This window comes from Amphibalanus amphitrite, unplaced genomic scaffold (genome assembly GCF_019059575.1).
Source record: "Amphibalanus amphitrite isolate SeventyFive unplaced genomic scaffold, NRLGWU_Aamphi_draft 000060F_arrow, whole genome shotgun sequence".
Taxonomy (NCBI): domain Eukaryota; kingdom Metazoa; phylum Arthropoda; class Thecostraca; order Balanomorpha; family Balanidae; genus Amphibalanus; species Amphibalanus amphitrite.
The window spans coordinates 440,507-457,742 of record NW_024881556.1 but is presented as its reverse complement, the minus strand read 5'-3'; the positions used below and the strand labels follow the sequence as shown (position 1 = coordinate 457,742).

Sequence of the window (17,236 nt, the reverse complement as noted above, 5' to 3'; positions counted from 1 at the left end):
TGGGATGTGATCTAGCCTGAATGAACGAATTTTATCCTCTGGGCTTTCTTTGACGTTCTCCTCTGATTTCGATATTGATGAAATGTTTGGTTCAAGTTCTGAATCGGAAATTTTTGTAGCTACTCCAATAACTTGTCCTTTTCTGAAATGCAAATACCGGCCCGTTTCGTTCACAATTGCCCAGGGGATATGGCGGTTTTTCGAGAGCTTGACAACGGCGTTTGGTAGCAGAATACCTGGTTCGTTTTCGAAACACGGAGACGAGGGGAGCTGAGTAACGACGAAGCCTTCACCTGGTTTATTTTTCTTTGTGATCGCGCATTTCACCTGCAAGTCCGAGCGAGGGAAGACGTCTACGTCCTCCGCGAGTCTCACTAAATTTGTTTCTTTAGTACTCTTTCCTTGTTTCGTTTTGAGTGGGTACACATACCTTCCGATGATCATGGTTTGGTTCTCAAAGTCTAGCAGCGCTTTCCTAGCATTCAAGAAATCGATTCCCAAAATCATATCATGGTTGAAGCCGTCTACTACAACAAAATCATGATACATGCGCACCTTTCCAAGAGTGATTCGTATTTTGACTGATCTGGTTGGTTTCAGTTTGTGTCCAGAGGCTGACACGAGGGTGACTTTTTGTTTTTCAGCTGGTCTCACCAGCGACGGTTCCAGTAATTCCACAAAATTTTCACTAACGAGCGAGAGCTGCGAGCCGGTATCCAAAAGTGTATGAAAGGGGTGCGTCCCAATAGAAATGTCAACATACGGGCAGTTCTCGTTAATTTTCAAAATTTGTGCGGTCTCTGTACCGCCTGTCGCTGAATCAGTGTGAGGCTTTACATGTTTCCCGGCTGCGGTTGACCTCTGCTTGGCCTACCTTGCTGTTGGTTTTGCGGTTGGTTTTGCGGACGCTGGGCAGAAGCGTTCGCTGCCTGTCGCTTAAAACAGATACGTTGTACATGGCCTATTAGGCCGCAGTAGTAGCAGATCGGCCGGTGATCGGACGTCCATTGATAGACCGGTTTGGGCCTAGAGTTCTGTCTAAAATTACCAGGGTTCTGACGCTGTTGGCCCGGCTGAGTGGGCTGTCGTTGGAAGAACTGGCCCGGGGGCGGTTGATTGACCGGTGGTGGGTAGCTCTGATAAGCGCTCGGTTGTTGATAGCTTTGATGGACCTGTGGTCTGACTTTGAAGGAATCATCACTGCGCCTGACTAGAACTTCTAGTAGATCTCTGACCTCAGACAGGTCGCTATTTTGCGCAGGGGGCTCGGGAGCAGGTGTCACAGCATTGCAGTCCATTGGCTCTGGTTTTCCTTTCGAGTGATCACGGTAAGTAGCTAGTTCTGTCATCAGTTTAATCTGGTCCATGGCTATGTGATACGCTTCTGTCGGAGTCTTTGGTCGGCGGGTCGCTATTCGTTCCTGAAGCTTTCTGTCGGTGATGCCATTGATAAATGTCCTTGTGATCGTCTCTACTACACTGGACTCGTCTATTTTGTCCTTGTATGCACGTCGGGAGAGTGTCTGAAGTCGCTCGGCATAGAGAGGGATGGATTCGTTTGGTCTTTGTACAAACGTCTGGAGCTTTTGTTTGGCCGTGTCTGAGTCATCTAGATAGTGATAACGTTGGGTCATGAGAGTTTTGAGGGATGCCCAAGAGTCAACAGACGAAGATACTTCATGAAAGTAATCAAGAGCTGTGCCTTTAAGCGTTTGACTAGCAGCCCAAAGAGTTTGTTCCTCGTCACCTTTTAGCGCCAGGTGCAAGTTGTCCATTTCAGCTAGCCATTTGGTAAAGTGCTCACCACTTGTGCCATCAAAATGATGTTTCCCCGACACCGACTGGTTAGTCATAAGTTGGTTCTTTAGAACACCGAAACCTTGCATCATTGCATTGATCATTTGGCTTGAGGAAGCAGAAGCGGGAGCATGCGAGCGAGACGATTCGTTTTGAGCCATCATTGAAGCGACAAGGAGCCAGAAATATCAAAAGCTAAAATGGGTATTTAGTATTTACGTTCCGTTGATATTAACGGAAAACAAAAAAAAAATCAAATGCCACTCGGGAGATGTCGAGACGTACCTTTGATGGCGTCACCGAAGATGGGTTGTTCACTCGTTAACTATCACTCCACTATCACTTTCACTACGCACCGGGGCGGACTGTTTCGATTACGCGCAAGAGTCTGGTTCGGTAGCGCTGGGTGTTGAGCGCCTTTGAAGTCTCTCGATGAAGTTGTTCTCGTAGAAAAGCGTGATGAAGTTGATCTCGTAGAAGAGCGTCGGTTGACCTCTCTGATGACGTCAGTTGACCTCGTTGGAGAGCGCGAGTTGAACTCTCTTTCCTGTTAAACTTTGTCTCGATGACGAGAGACGGTCGGTTGGAGTTATCAGCGGCTTAAATCGAGCGCTGGTTGAGATGGCTGCCGTATAACTCGGGCAGATCGGGCCTGACTGGTACAGTTCGATTTCAGAGCCCTTTATGACTGGTACTGGTACAGGTACTTGTACCTTGAGCTGGCTGAGCTGGCACTGATGGAGATAAACGGTGCCGAGCTTTGGCGTACTCACTTTTGGAGTGCTATTGTTCAGCGGCTCACTGTGAAGTATCGGCAGATGTAGTAGCCGTGAGAGCTGGCTGGTAGCAGCTGGAGCGCAGCAGCGTTGAATAGGTGCTCGTCAGCGGCAGAGTTCGTCAGCGACAGAGTTCGGACTGAAGAGTCGGCGCACGAAGAAGGAGATGGAAGTGAGAAGACGGCTTCTTCGGCAGGTTCGATCCGACGTCAGCGGCACCAATGTAACACGGCGTTTTCTCGTGCCCAGGGCGGGGGCGCGCCGGTGTTGTTGTCAGCCCTTGCCAGAAGAGATGCTCTGCCGGTCCAGGTGTATTGTTTCACGAGCACAACACAGCGAGATGGTCAGCTACGGTGTCGGTCGAGACCGATGCAGAAACACGTCCGGCGTGGGTGACGGCCGGGGGTCTTCTCTACACAAGCACGCGGAGCAGATGGTATGTGTCCAGCGGCTGTGGAGCTCGGAGGTCTCCTCGAGCGAGAGAGAGCACGTCCGACGCCGATGATGGCTCTAGGTCTTCTCCCATTCCCTTTGCCGGGGAGCTCTCGGCTCGGCTCACCCCGACCTAGTTCCTACCACATACTAGAATATAAAACTATCCTGCGTGACGGCCCGCTATTGGATTAAAACATTTTCGCTTTGAGACTCGTCTTGTGATTGGTTATTACTATGTCACCGCCCCTCGGCCCTCTGGTAGCTCTCAGAAGACACGTGTCAGATGAGTTGCCAATCGTCGCGCGCTGGCACCGTGGTTGAGGGGGGCGTAGCACGATATCGTTCTAAGAAGCGCGTCAGAAGCATTGGTGGACATTAACCAGGTCACTATTCTGCGCGGGCCGGCATGAATGACGGATGGCGGGCGTCAGGCTGGCGCGACTCAGCGGCACCGTCGTGGCGGGCTGGAGACAATGAGTCACACATGGATAAACTATGACGCGTCGTTGGGTCGACCGCGGGGTCAGCTGCGGTGAGCTGAGTGCGGGCGGAGAGCGGTAAAGGTAGCGAGCGTTGAAAATGCGAAAATGAAATATGGCCACCACTCAGGTAAAATTAGACTGCGAACTAATTAAGCCTACACCCATAAAAACATAAGCAACGGTTAGTGCCAGGCGATGAGGGTAAACAAATAATTAGACACACACTTTACACCTCGTGGGTCGGGTGGATCGATCCGAATACACGGAATCGGCTGTTCATTAGGGCGGGGCACCGCATCAGCACGTGTGCCGGGGTATCCGCCTCTTCGCGGCAGAGCTCGCACCGGGCCGCGGGGCACCTCTTGTTTTCGCACCCGGCGCAGTCGTTGGTGGGTTTCTTGCCGATTCGGTGTAGGTATTGTGAGGACCTGGACCAGTGGCCGGCGCGCAGCTGATGAACATCCACAGCGCTCGACCGGTCGCCCCCCGGGATCGGCGGGGGGAGACGGGGGCCCTGCAGCTGTCGGTACCAGCCGTCGGGCCAGGCTGCTATGGTCCTCGCGCGCGCCAGCCTTGCAGCTGCTCTCTGGATCGTCCTGGTATCCAGCGGCGTGGCTGAGTTTTGGTCCAGGGCGGAGGCCTCCCCCGCCAGGGTGTCTGCCCTCTCGTTTCCAGGTATCCCGCAGTGCGAGGGGACCCATTGTAGGTGTATGGCTCGTCCTGAAGAGGCCAGGGAACACAGGGCTCTCCAGATTTGTATTCCGAGCGGTGTCGTCTGCGCCGTCGGTCCCTCGCGGAGGCGCGCGAGCGCCGCCATGGAGTCGGTGCAGAAGATGATGGGGTCCTCCTCGTGTGCGGGGTTGTCCGTTAGGTAGTCGGCGGCTGCTTGGAGCGCGATCATCTCCGCTCTGTAACTAGAGCAGAGGCGGCCGGCGGCGATGCGGAGCTCTGTCACCTCGCCGTCCGGTCTCTCGATGAACGCGCCTGCTCCTCCGTCGGTGATGCCTCCGGATGCCGAGCCGTCTGTCCAGCACCACGTGGCGCACTGGGGGAGTGACGCCAGGTGGAGCGTCGCGGTGGTGAGTCTTTGTTGGGCTGATGCTGCTGGTGGGAGTGCTGCACCTACATCCAGGTGGAAGTAGACTGGGCCTGTCAGGACCCATGGAGGCTCTCGTGGAGGGAGCATCGGCTCGACGGGGGGAGCGACCCCGATCGCCGCCAGGACCTCTCCTCCCACTTGGCGCCATCCGGTTGTCGATAGTCTTGTGGGGGGGTCGCTGGATGCCACCGCACGGAGCGGGTCTCCCTCAGGCAGGGCGTGGGCCTTCGCCAGGAGTCGCGCCGCCAGGACTAGGCGGCGCTCCGCCACCGGGGCGAGGCCGGCCTCCGCCATGACGGCGTGGGAGGGGGTCGAGATCGGGCACCCGGTGATCACCCGCGCCGCTGCACGCATCTCCCTCTCCAGGAGGGTTGCATGAGCGGGGGATGTGGCCGGGAGCCAGGCGGCGGCAGCGTGCTCGATGGCGCCGCGCACATACCCGTTGGCGATGGTGCGGAGTTGGCGTTCTTCGAGACCCCAGTCTCGTCCTGTGAGTCTCCTGAGTTGGGCAGTTCGCGGGCGCACTCGTTGACGCAGGTTACGGCAGTGGGGGCCGAAGTGCAGCAGTCGGTCTATGGTGACTCCCAGGAGCTTGAGGTGGTCTCCCGCGGACACGATCTTCCCCGCTACCCGGAGTGAGCAGTCGGTCGCGTCGCGGGCCCACTGGGAGAGGACCAACGCCTGCGTCTTCTCGCCTGCCACCTGCATCTTGGCTGAGCGCGCCCATTCCGAGAGAGCGTCGGCTGCTCGTTGGGCTCTCTCCTTGGCGGTCTTGATGTCGTTGGCCGCACACAGGGCCGCCGTGTCGTCGGCGTACATGTAGGCGGTTGTTCCTGGGACTCTCTGAAGTGCAGCGACGAGGGGCGCCGACCATAACAAGAACAGGGTCGGGGACAGGACACTGCCCTGGGGCAGGCCCGCCCTGAACGCCCTCACGTCGCTGTAGGTCCCGTTCAGTTCCACGCGTGCCCTTCGGTCTCTCCGGAACTGCCAAATCCATGAGATGAAGCAGAGCGGGATGTCTTGCTCTAGCAGTCTTACTCTTAGAAGTCGGTGATCCACAGTGTCGTAAGCACGACTGAAGTCGAACGCGAGGAGGACGTACTTCTGGGCACACGATCCCTCCTCTGGGTTCTTGCGACGCGCCTTCGGGCGGTTCCAGCCATCTTGGACTTGCTGGACCAATCTACCGAGGCTGTCTTCCACCGAGCGCCCCGCTCTGAAGCCGACTTGTTCGGCTGGGATGAGTTTCTTCTCCGCGATGAGGGTGAGCCGCGCCAGTACCATCCTCTCGACGAGCTTACTCACGTGGCTCGTGAGAGCTATAGGCCGGTAGCTGGTCACCATCCGCTTATCCTTGCCTGATTTCGGGATAGGGATGATGTTGGCGTTCTTCCACTCGTGCGGGACGGAGCTCTCCCTCCAGGATGCGTTGATGAGGTCGAGCAGGGCGCCTTGGGCGACCGGGCCCAGGTGTCGGAGGTGCTCGTTGGCGATTCCGTCCGGTCCGGGGGCCTTCTTCATGTGTAGCTTTTGGAGTTGGCGTTGCAGCTCTTCGGGCGTGAACTCGGAGCAGCTGTTGCAGCGACTGCCGTGACACTCACGGCAGCTGGACGGCCTGTTGTGGGTCCACTTGTGCTTCGCCTCCTTGTCCAGTTTGGGCACGCGAACCTGCCTCGAGACGTGTGCGTACGTTTGGATGAACGCCGCCGCTTTCTCCTTGTCAGAGGCGAGTAGGCGGCCGTTGTGCGTCATGGCCTCTCCGGGACGGTGGTCGTCGGACGCCCCCTCCCACTTCTTGAGTATCTTCGAGACTCTCCCCAGGCTGGCAGGCTTGTTGAGTGTGGTCTCGACGAACTCTCTGAAGTGGGTTCGGGATACGCGTTGTTCGACTTCAGCCGCTCGACGCTTCGCTGCAATCCATCGTACTCTGCTGTCCGGGTCGTCCTGGCGCAGCAGCTGTCGCGCCTCCCGACGCTCGGCGATCGCGAGTTGCAGCTCAGGGTCGAGCGCCCAGGGCTTCGGGTCCGCTCTCGCCCCGCTGGGGATGTGACGTCCGCTGGCGCGTTGGAGAACCTCTGTGAATCTGGTAGCGAGAGACTGGGCGGTGCATCGGGGGGCGGGCGGCTCAGATAGTGCGGCCTCGCACTCCTCCCGGAACGCGACCCAGTCGGCCTTGTGGAAGGCTGGCTTCGTCTTGCGGATTCTCCGGGCGCTGCCGGGGGTAGTCCTCACGCTCACCACCATCGGCAGATGGTCGCTGCCGAGGTCTGGGCCCAGTCTCCAGGACGCTCTTCTGGCGAGGCCGGAGCTGCAGGCCGCCAGGTCGGGCGCAGTGGAGCTACCAGAGCGGTAGCTGGAGTGGGTGGGCTCGCCGCTGTTCAGCGGCAGCCATCCAACCTCGTCCATCCAGTCCGCGATGCGTTGACCGACGCGGTCTGCGGCCTCGCACTGCGCGTCCCAGAGGGGGTGGTGCGCGTTGACGTCACCCACCAGCAGGGTCGTCTCGTCCACCGGCAGGGCTCTTGGGTCGAAACGATCCTCTCGTTCGTCCTCCTCGGTGCGAATCTCGCTTGCCACTCACGACACGCCGCAAGTTACGCCACACCGAAGCCGGACCGTCCGCTGCGATTCGCCCCTCAATATCGCTCCGACTGTCCGCCCGCACAGCTGCACGCACCGCTCGGTTAGCGGCCCGGTACTCGTCAGAGCCGTGCCCGCGGCTAGAGAGCGCGGCGGCTCTGCGAGCCATCTGGGCCTCGTTTCATAAAGCGAGTGCGTAACTTACGCCGGTTTTTGGTATTGTATTGCAAGTGCATTTGAAGCGATGACGATAGTTTGAATCGTTGAATTTATTTATCTTGCAAGCAAGAACAGAAGGGAGAAGGGGAAATAAATTTATCGCTTCACAGGCGCTTGCAATACAAGCCCAAAAACCGGCGTAAGTTACGGACTCGCTTTATGAAACGAGGCCCAGGTCGCGCGTGGCGGCAGACAGGGGAGGGGCGGAGGGGTTGCGGATTTTAACCGAGCGAACGGGGGCATCACGGTCGAGCACACCGCGCACGGCGTCAACAAGATAATCCCACTTGTCGGATACGGTGTCTGATAAGTAGACCTGGCTCCAGTCACAACACGACAGGTCAAGGTGATAATCAGCGATGTCAATGTTACGGAACATACGAGCCTTAGTGACAGTGGGCTTACGTCTAAATCGTGGGATGTCACAGATCATGCGAATGAAACGATGAGGACTAAAATGACAAAACCTAGTACCTGATTTAAGAACGAAACTACGGTTGACAATAAAAACATCCAGAAGGGAGCCGGCGGAGTAAGTGGGAGTCGAGATGGTCTGCGTGAGCGAGTATCTGTTCAGAAAGGCGGTTAACCTCTCGCAGCCAGCATGTGAACTGGGATCAGCTAGCATACAACAGTTTAGATCACCGCCAATGATGACTGGCCGGCCGGGGTAACGGAGCGTGACGTGCTGGTACTGTGCGTCCAGTTCGGAGAAGTCGGCGTCAAGCGCGGCCGCGGTACGCCGCGGTGCTCGGTACACGGCGCCAACCACGACCTCTTGACGGCCCCACCGGTGCAGCTGCCACAGTGACTCAAGCTTAGAGTCGTCACTGCGCGGGGCTGGAACGTCAATCTTCTTGGTCTCCATACCGGCTCGGCTCAGCACCGCCACACCGCCGTAACCCTTGGGAGTAAACTTGCGGTCACTGCGTTTAAAGTCATAACCAGGGAAAGCAAGTAGGCGACTGGGAATGCTGGGCTTGAGCCATGACTCACTGATGAGAACAATGTCGTATTTAAAACGGTCAAGTTCATGAGAAAGTTCGACGGTCTTGGGTTTAAGAGACTGTATGTTGATGGCACAGATCTTGAACATGCCACCGCTGGAGTCGCGGCGCCAGGCTCCACCCCCGCGCGAGCCCCGCTGACGGTGACGGGCGCGCCGGCCGCGGTGAACCACCCGCGCCCGGGCCGGGCGGGAGCCGGCCGGTACGGTGGAGGCGGCGGCCACCAGACCGGCCGGAGCCGCCAGCTGAGCTCCCTCGGTCAGGTCAGCCACGGCGGCCCGGTCGGGTCCCGAGGCGGTATGAGGCTCGGGCGCCATCCGTCCGAGGTCGGCCGGCGACACCGGCCCACCGCCCCGCGGCCCGGCCGAGCGGGGCGGCGAGAGAGAACAGCGCGAGTGGTCCGCGCATCCTCTGCACAGGCAGAGGATGCGCGGCGCCGACCACCTGGTCGGCGCTGTGAGAGGGTAGTGGTCGGTGTCCTGCGTGATGTCCACGGTGATGGTGAAGGTGTTGCCGCGATGCACAGGATACGTACAACCGCGAGCAACACCAGATAGCGGGCAAGGTCTCGGTGCATGCCGCAGATGGACGTCGTCACGGCCAGGTAATTGAGACTCCGTCTGGTAGGAGAGTCTCACAGCTCGATCTTGAGGTAGCTATCGACACTAGGGTGTGTCACTAATCGCAATGCAAGGTGCTCCATCGATTTTATTGTGCTCCACTCATGTGGAAAGGGCGTGGCATTGTTAATTTCCCGCAAATTTTAACCCCCAGGCGGCGCCGAGCGAGAGAAGTTTGCCCTATCTCACAACATAGGCGACCCTAGCGCCACTAGCGGCTGTTTGCGAAACTAACAGGCCGCTGACTGTATGGGCTTATCCCTGCTCTCTGTAAGCGCGTCTAGGGACAAATAATGGTATGGGCAGATTGCAGAGAGTGCAAGCTAATGACGAATACCTATAATAAATACAATGTATTGTCACAGGGGCCCAGGAACATTTTTCAAGTTGGGGTGCAAGCCCAAAATACCTGACATGACGCATATGAAATAGTAGCGTAGTCAGGGGTCCCAGGAGGCACGTGCCCTCCAGTCCCCCCCCCTATCGCATTCAGAGGACCCCTCGGGTCAGAGGGGCTCTGTGGCACCAGTTTACCGCTCAGGGTCCATGCTGGCCATATTTCGATTCAGAAAGAATAGGGCTCGTAACAGCACCTCGTGAGTCCAAAGAAGCCTCACTAAATTGTCCATGAGGGTTACACGCCGGCTTCTGAAGGCTACTGGCGGCCTCTGAGGGCCCTTTACCGGCCTCTTATGGCCGCTAGCGTGCCTCTGAGAGTCCTTGCCGGCCCAAGAGGGGCCATATCTAGGGCCTTACACCAACCTGCAATCAGTAATGACCTCACACCAATGTCTCTGACGGCCCCATTACGACGACTGTGAGACTGAGGGTCCTCACGGCTCACTGGTGCTTCTGAGAGCCCACCCGGCCACAAAGGGCCCTGCGGCACCAACTGACCTCTGAGGGACCACGCTGACTATATCTCGACTGGGAAAGACCTCACAGGTCTCGTAAGAGCACCTCATGGACCCCTAAGTAGCCACACTAAGATCTCCGTCAGGGTCTACGCCGGCTTCTGAGGATCCCATAACGGAGACCGTGAGGGCCCCCAGCAGTGCCTCTGAGGGTTCACAACCGGCACCTCTGAGAGCCCCACACCAGTGGTTCTAAGGGCCCATAAGGACACCACTGAGGGTCCCCCACGCCAGTGCCACACCATTTATGCAACCCTATATTGGTGGCTCTGAGGTACCCACACCTGCGCCTGTGAGGGTTCCGCAAAAGCATATCTGACGGCCACCTACCTGCAACTCTGAGGGCCCTACACCGGAGACTGAGGGCCGCAATGGCGTCTCAGAGTACCTTGTCGGTATCTAAGGACCCCACAGGGCTTCTGAAAATGCCGCCGGCCTCTGTGGGCCCCTTGCCGGTCTGAGGTCCCCCTCCCCGGTCGTTGAGGGTCCCCTGCCGACTTTTAAAGGGTTCGCACCAGCAGCTCTAAGGGCCACACACCCACATGTAACGGACCCACACCAGTGTCTCTGAGGGTCCACAACGGCGTCTGTATTCTGTAAGGACCCTCACCGGCGCTTATGAGGGCTTCACACTAGCACCTCTGAGGGGCCACACGGGCGTCTGTGAGGACCCCACACCAGTGCCTCTAAAGGCCCCTAATTGGAGGCTCTGAAGGCCCTGCATCGGTGATACTGAGGGTCCTACCAAAGGCACAACACAAGCCATTAGTCTCTTTCTGAGTCCCACACGCCGCCCTCCCACCATAGGCGGCGGAACGGGGAGGGCACCGGGGCACCGTGCCCCCTCTGATTTGGGCATTTTAACATTAGCCCTATGGGCGTTGCATGGAAAGAACGGGACCAAAAGTCGGCAGTGTCCCCCCCCCCCCCCCTCCACTTAATTGAAGGTGTTCCGCCACTACTGCCTCCCACCGGAGCGAGTAAACCTGTATCAATCAACGACTTAACCACCGTTGTACGTCATAATGTTCTCATCACGCCAAATCAAATACCATCCGGAACCAAAATGGTCCAGTATAAAATCTGGCCTACCAAAGTTATGATCAAGTTCAGATAAAATCAAAGTGGGATGACAATAGCAGGTGTTCTTAAATCGATGCTCAATCAGCAGAAACCATTCACATGCAAGAGAAATACCTTGTGCTGATATTTATATAAAAACAGACATGTAGGTCCATAAAAGGGACTGGGAGCAGAGATCTCTTCATCGTTGCATCAATGTTGAGGGGGCGGCGCCCACTCGGCTCTCAAGTTGGAGGGGGGGGGGGTGTAAGCGCCCCCGCTGCCCCCCCCCCCTGTTCCCCGGGTCTATGCAGTGAAAGACGCCACAAAAAAACACGTGACACCTAATAGAAGGCACTATAAACATGTGCTCGTACGTATTCCGTCAGACCAGGACCAGGATCGGGGGTAGTACTATACAATATACATTAACACAGGACTATTTCGTGCTTTAAGATGCATAACATCACATTTTCATCAACATTCTGAGTGCCAGACAAGCCAACAGCAAGGCTTCAGTTCTGTAAAATGCATTTAATGATGATCGTAAGCTCACAAAGCATATAGCGAGCGTGTTAGTTCAAAACATTGCCGCTAGGGGCGCTGAGGTCGCTAATGCTGAGAGATAGGCCAAAGTTTCGGCGGTCGGCGCCGCATGGGTGTTACTATTTGGGGGAAATAAAAAATGCCACACGGTTTCTACGTGTCTGGGGCACGATAAAATCAGTGGAGCACCATGTTTTGCGAAAAAAGTGCCCAAAATGACACACCCTAATCGACACTGTTGTAGTTGTCGGAGACGCATTAGAACTGCACTCAATGATCCACTTCAGGCATCACCACGGTTACACTCACAGGTACTCCCAATCACACGGACGTTGGGCAGTGGGGAGAGACGGGGCAGGAGAGCCCACTGGCGGCGCGTCCGCACGGGGCGACGCGCGCAGCCGAACTCTATATAGATATATAGATGTATATAGATATAGATATATATAGATATATAGATATAGATATAGATATATATATATATATATATATATATATATATATATATATATATATATATATATATATATATATATATATATATAGGTCAATATAGATATATTGATATTGACCAATAGGATGGGGGTGGGTAAAAGCGATGAGGCTGTCCTGAGAGTGTTTTGTCCTTGTTTTGACGTGCGTGAATGTGCAACTGTTTTGAATGATTAGATTAGCAACCGCGGATACGGATTCTGAGCAGTAATCGCCACGCACTTTGTATGTGGATCGCTCTTAAATGTAAATACAAATACAATACAATATATTCCATTGATAGCTGCGCTTAGAGTTCGCTCGCTTCGCTCGCTCGTAATAATCTCCATACCATGGAGAACAAAAAGAAATGCTTATCCCAATCATGGAATTGTAGAAACTAACAATGACCGCTAACCCAGACAAAAGGGACCATGAAATAAAAGACACATATTGCTGGGGTGGCGTTGAAACGCCAACACCCAGGGAAAACAAATCTGACCACTGTGCCAACCGTCTCTACTGTATCCCGGACACAGAGTGATGAAGTTCAGCACGCAACGGGCTGGACCAGACTGGGGTCTTCATTGTCTTGTGACCTACACTGAACACCTAAGCCATATCAATGTTATCATATTATCCAGCGCCCCAGTGGCGGTCTCAGCCAATTTCGCCCTAGTGGGGGGGGGGATATGCTACCACCCAACTCTAACTCAAAAACTAAGAGGGCTAGAAAGACGCGGCAAAAAGCAGTCGATAGCTCTCAATGCGTACGTTTGAAAGTATTTCGGTCATTTTTCATCTTAGAGCAATATTGGGGTCACTGGGGGTGATCAAAGCTCAAAATTTGCCAAATGTCATTATATTTTTCAGAAAACATGCATTTATCTCAGGAACATGATAGCTAGAAAAACGCGCGTGGAAAAGCAATCAACACTGAACTCTTCTTTTGATAAGGTCATCATCAAAATTGACCTCACGTCAACGGTTAAGCCTCCAGAGGGGAAAACTAAAAAAAAAGTTGTTTTTACGAAAAGTGTTTTTGGACAATAACTTTTGACTAAAAAAGCCACGATATTTTTATTGCCAGAATCGTGTTCCTCTTGCCGAGACGCGTCGAATAAACTGTAATCATGACCTGACCGGAAAAGGTCACGTCAGTCGATGCGTCTCAACAAGACAAACACAATGAGGCCATCCCCATCGTCCTATCTCTTTCCAATCGAGAGTTATTGGCAGAAATATGATTGTAGCCTCAAATGACCTCGGAGACCTTTCTAGAGGCTATCAGCTAAAAAGACACATTGTTCGTCACGGGTGGTCCAAATCATTATGATTCTGAAATATTTGGACTGTTCCTATGCGTACACACGGATCTAGAGGCATTTTCATTTTTCTCCATTGACTTATAATGGTAAGGTCACGCCACTGGCCTGACCTTAGGTCACGGATATAAAAAATCCGAGATATACAAATTATAGGCGCCCATAACATCATGCAATCCACCAAGATTAAAACCCTTCTGACAAACACTGCAGGCTGGACATGATTGCAAACTTGTTTAGGCTTGGTCACTTTACTTGACCTAGTAACCTGATCTGACATGACCTGGGGTTAAAAACTTCGTACATTGTCCAAAATTGATGTACAGAAAGGTGCTCTCCAAGTGGCGCGGCGCTACGCGCCGCGGTTTTTTATTCACACGCAAAAAATGCGACAGGGTGGTAACATATGCCCCCCCCCCCCACTGGGGCGAAGGTTATATGATATATTGGTTTTATTGATTTGCATTGGTTTTATATCACTGCAAAGGTTCAGGTTGCATTGCAGTGGAACAACAACTTTTCCAATATGATAATTAGGCGTAATGTCTTCCTGGGACATATTTGCCGGTTTCCTCCTATATGACATGGGTCTTTGAGCTTAGAGTGTTGTGTGTCTGAGCCCTCTCCATACGTGCTAAGGGTATTTTTTCCCGTTTGCCGCCGCCAGTGGTCAGATGTGTGACGCTGGCTGGCCGCGGCGCTCCCCGCCGGTCTCGGAGGTGGGATGTCCCCGGCAGAGGTTACGCACCTGTGTTCGACGCCGGCGCCGCTTGGTTCGCTTCTCCTCGAGCCGGAGCAGGGCGCGGTAGGCGCGCACTCCGACGCTCTTCCTGGTCTGCCGGCGCGCCGCAGCGCTCATCTGTTCGAACCGGTTGGCGTCCGGGTCGGCGGCGATGGCCAGCCGCGACCGGGAGGGTGCCGCGCTCGACCTGGCGCCGGCAGCGGGCACCGTCAGTCAGCCGGCCACCAGAGGCCGGCCACAGCCGCTGCCGCTCCAGCCGGGGTCACCACCACTGTGGTCGCTGAACGAGAGGTAAGTCCCTACTGATACACTATCTGGAACCCCAAGGTACAGTCCACAGCAGAAGTAATGTGGGGTTTCAGTCATGGGTATGTTCTGCTTCTGAAGCTTAGAAACGATTAGCCAGACTACAATGAAACTTTGAATGTAGCTAATATGCATCGTCACCCTTGCAGCTGCAACTTTAGCTATTGACATCTTCTTTTCGATCACTCCGCATTAAACAATCGCCAGTCAAAGCCAACCGTTGAGATTGGTAAAACCCTACATTACTTTAGCGGTGGGCTGTACATACTTGCTATATGGTACATTACAACCTACTGCGAAGCCGGCCAACGGCCGCAGAGATGCAGCAGAGGGCCCGCGACGCGCCACTCACGGTGCTCGAGAGAGCGCGGCCACGTCCAGGTGGCTAATGGTGGCCGACGTGTCCTCGCGCGCCCTCCAGAAGCTGGCCGACAGCTTCTTCACGCGGTAGGTGGACACCTCGCGCTGGTTCCTGGACGGTGGATTCGTGGCGTCACGGCCGCGCACAACCGAAGCTGATCACAAGGCTCGATATATCTATTCACACAGCACACTCTCCCCGTTGAGCATAAAATAATTGCATTTTTGTTGCTGTGTGTGCAAGTGTCAAAGCAAATTACTGTTAAGTTGTTTATCGGTTCGAAATGGAAGCATATAAACGGATTAAAGCGATTTATTATCTGCGATACGTTAAGCCGAAAAAGATACCCGAAACGTAAACAAGTATGGCGAGCGCCAGCCCACGACCCGTGCGCCAGTCACGCCGCTTGGCGCGCACCATTGACCTCTATAGTAACCATTGACCTCTATAGGTTACTATATAGGTCAATGGCGCGCACGGTCAGCTGGCGCCGGCAGGAGCGCCCACAGTCACCTGGCACAGTGGGGTCGCAGAGGCGGTCCAAGTACGGGGCCTCGGGGGGCTATATACAAACACAACAATTACCTACAAGCTGCTGGACTGCCAATTCTTAACCCGCGCATGACTGGGGTATTTTCCATAACGCGGGTGACGGTGGGGGGGGGGGGGGGAGAGGGGAGCTCCACAGAACCCCCTTCTATCTCCGAAAGTACTGAAACGATTGTCCAAACTCAAACGGAATTTCATAACCCCGGAAAAACTGTCTAGCAAAAACCGAACTTTATTGACCTCGAGGTCACCGATGAAGTCAAAGGTCAGGCCAAAGTAAAAGTATCAACATTTTGGCTTGTTCACATTTGGGCTTTGGCAGCCGGCTAACAGGTCAGATCAGGCTCATTTTTTAATCACACGCTCGTAAATGTATGCATAAGATACCCCTGAGGGTAACTAGTAAACTTGCAATCCGAATTTTTCAAGTCAAGGATATGCCATCCTAGGTCATGGAAATTTTACAAAATGCATCGGTCACATGACACATGTTTTATGATCCATTTCGGCCGTATATTTTGTAATGAGTGTCGCATATGTCATCTAAAGCCATTTCCAGCTAAATATAGCTGAGGTCACTTTCAGGACAAAAGAGGTAAAATTTTAAAAGTTGAACATTTTCCATAACAAAGGTGTCTACAAGATGCAGTTCGAGCTCAGAAACACCGTGGTGCTATTTGTTTTGGTGTACAATGTCGAATATGTACATACATACCTACTGAAAAACTAAGCTAAATTATTGATACTTAAGTTCGTTTTTTTAAAGGTGTTTGGCTCCTTGTACATTATCGAAGCCCTCGCATGAGCTTTGGCAAGTTCAGCGTTTGGCCAGGGTATATTGAATTATGGGGGTAGGACCAAGTTTAGTAGGCATAATCTCAACAATTAGGTATCTTGTTTTATACGTTGGTTTTTATTATCAGAATATTATTTTTGATATCATGAAGCTTGTATGTCTCGGTTTTACGAAAAATAGTAAGGAAACAATGATAAATTTCGCGAAAAAATAATATTAGTTCGAAACATCCATTCTGGTATGCAAAATTCAGTATGAAGCCCAATATGGTGACAATCTAGTGTGCTCCCAAAACTGAGTACCAGATATCAACACGAGTTGTCTTGTTTGCCTTACGTTGCTAGATGATTGCTAGGGAGCTAAGGATCCTCTCTTGTGCGATCATCTGCAGTTATTTGTCCTCATTATATCGACATGTTGCTCTTTCTGAGACCTAATTTATGCTGATAAAATGGCAATTTTCTTAAAATGTGTACCTACCTATTTAAGTGCCGAAGTATGAGCATAGCTCTGCAATTCTGCTCAAATAGGTATCTGTGAAATCCTAACTTCCCAGAAAATTGTTGGTGGTGATGGGGATTGAGCCCGTCGATGAAAAGTAAGTCAATATTCAAACGCTACGCGAATCGCCGGATGTTCTAAGCTGCGATATTCCCTGAAGCCCTGGTGGTCGCCTGATGTGGCAGTAGCGCGGGATCGCACTCGTTTCTGGCATCAGATATGGGTTAACTGTGGCCGTCCTACCCAAGGCCCTAAAACAAAAGGTTGGACGAAGTTTTCTACCAAAAATGTACTAGAATAGCGCACGAGTCAAAGCTTTTCCGTTGTTTCTTTACAAATATGTCTCAAACAAGCTTTTACTGTAATAAATCATTATTTCGAAGTTAAGCAGTCAGTTACTATAAATTCAATAAGCAAACACTTATTTTTATATAAAAGCCTAGCTTATATAGTCCAACTCTAGTTGAAAAATCAAGTCGCAACTAAATTTTCCAGATGTGACACATATTGCACACTTCAGACAAATGCGTTGCTAGGGCGTTGCTAAGGACTCTTTCGCATGTTTTGCTGCCTGGTTTTTGTTATGAAGTGAGATAGACAGGCTTTTTTATTTTTTTCTGGTTTCTAGGACCGTCTCAATTATTT

The 17,236-nt window shown here is 53.3% G+C and overlaps 1 protein-coding gene across 1 annotated transcript in view; it reads right to left on the bottom strand.

Annotated features, from left to right (window-relative positions):
* The window catches only part of LOC122378485 (cilia- and flagella-associated protein 44-like), a 229,857-nt gene that overhangs the window by 125,898 nt on the left and 86,723 nt on the right, over positions 1-17,236 (bottom strand). The window contains exons 22-23 of the mRNA XM_043359594.1: positions 14,737-14,856; positions 14,085-14,265 (exon numbers count right to left, since the gene is read on the bottom strand). Coding sequence (XP_043215529.1) covers positions 14,085-14,265; positions 14,737-14,856 — 301 coding nt within the window. The remainder of the gene's footprint in view (positions 1-14,084; positions 14,266-14,736; positions 14,857-17,236) is intronic.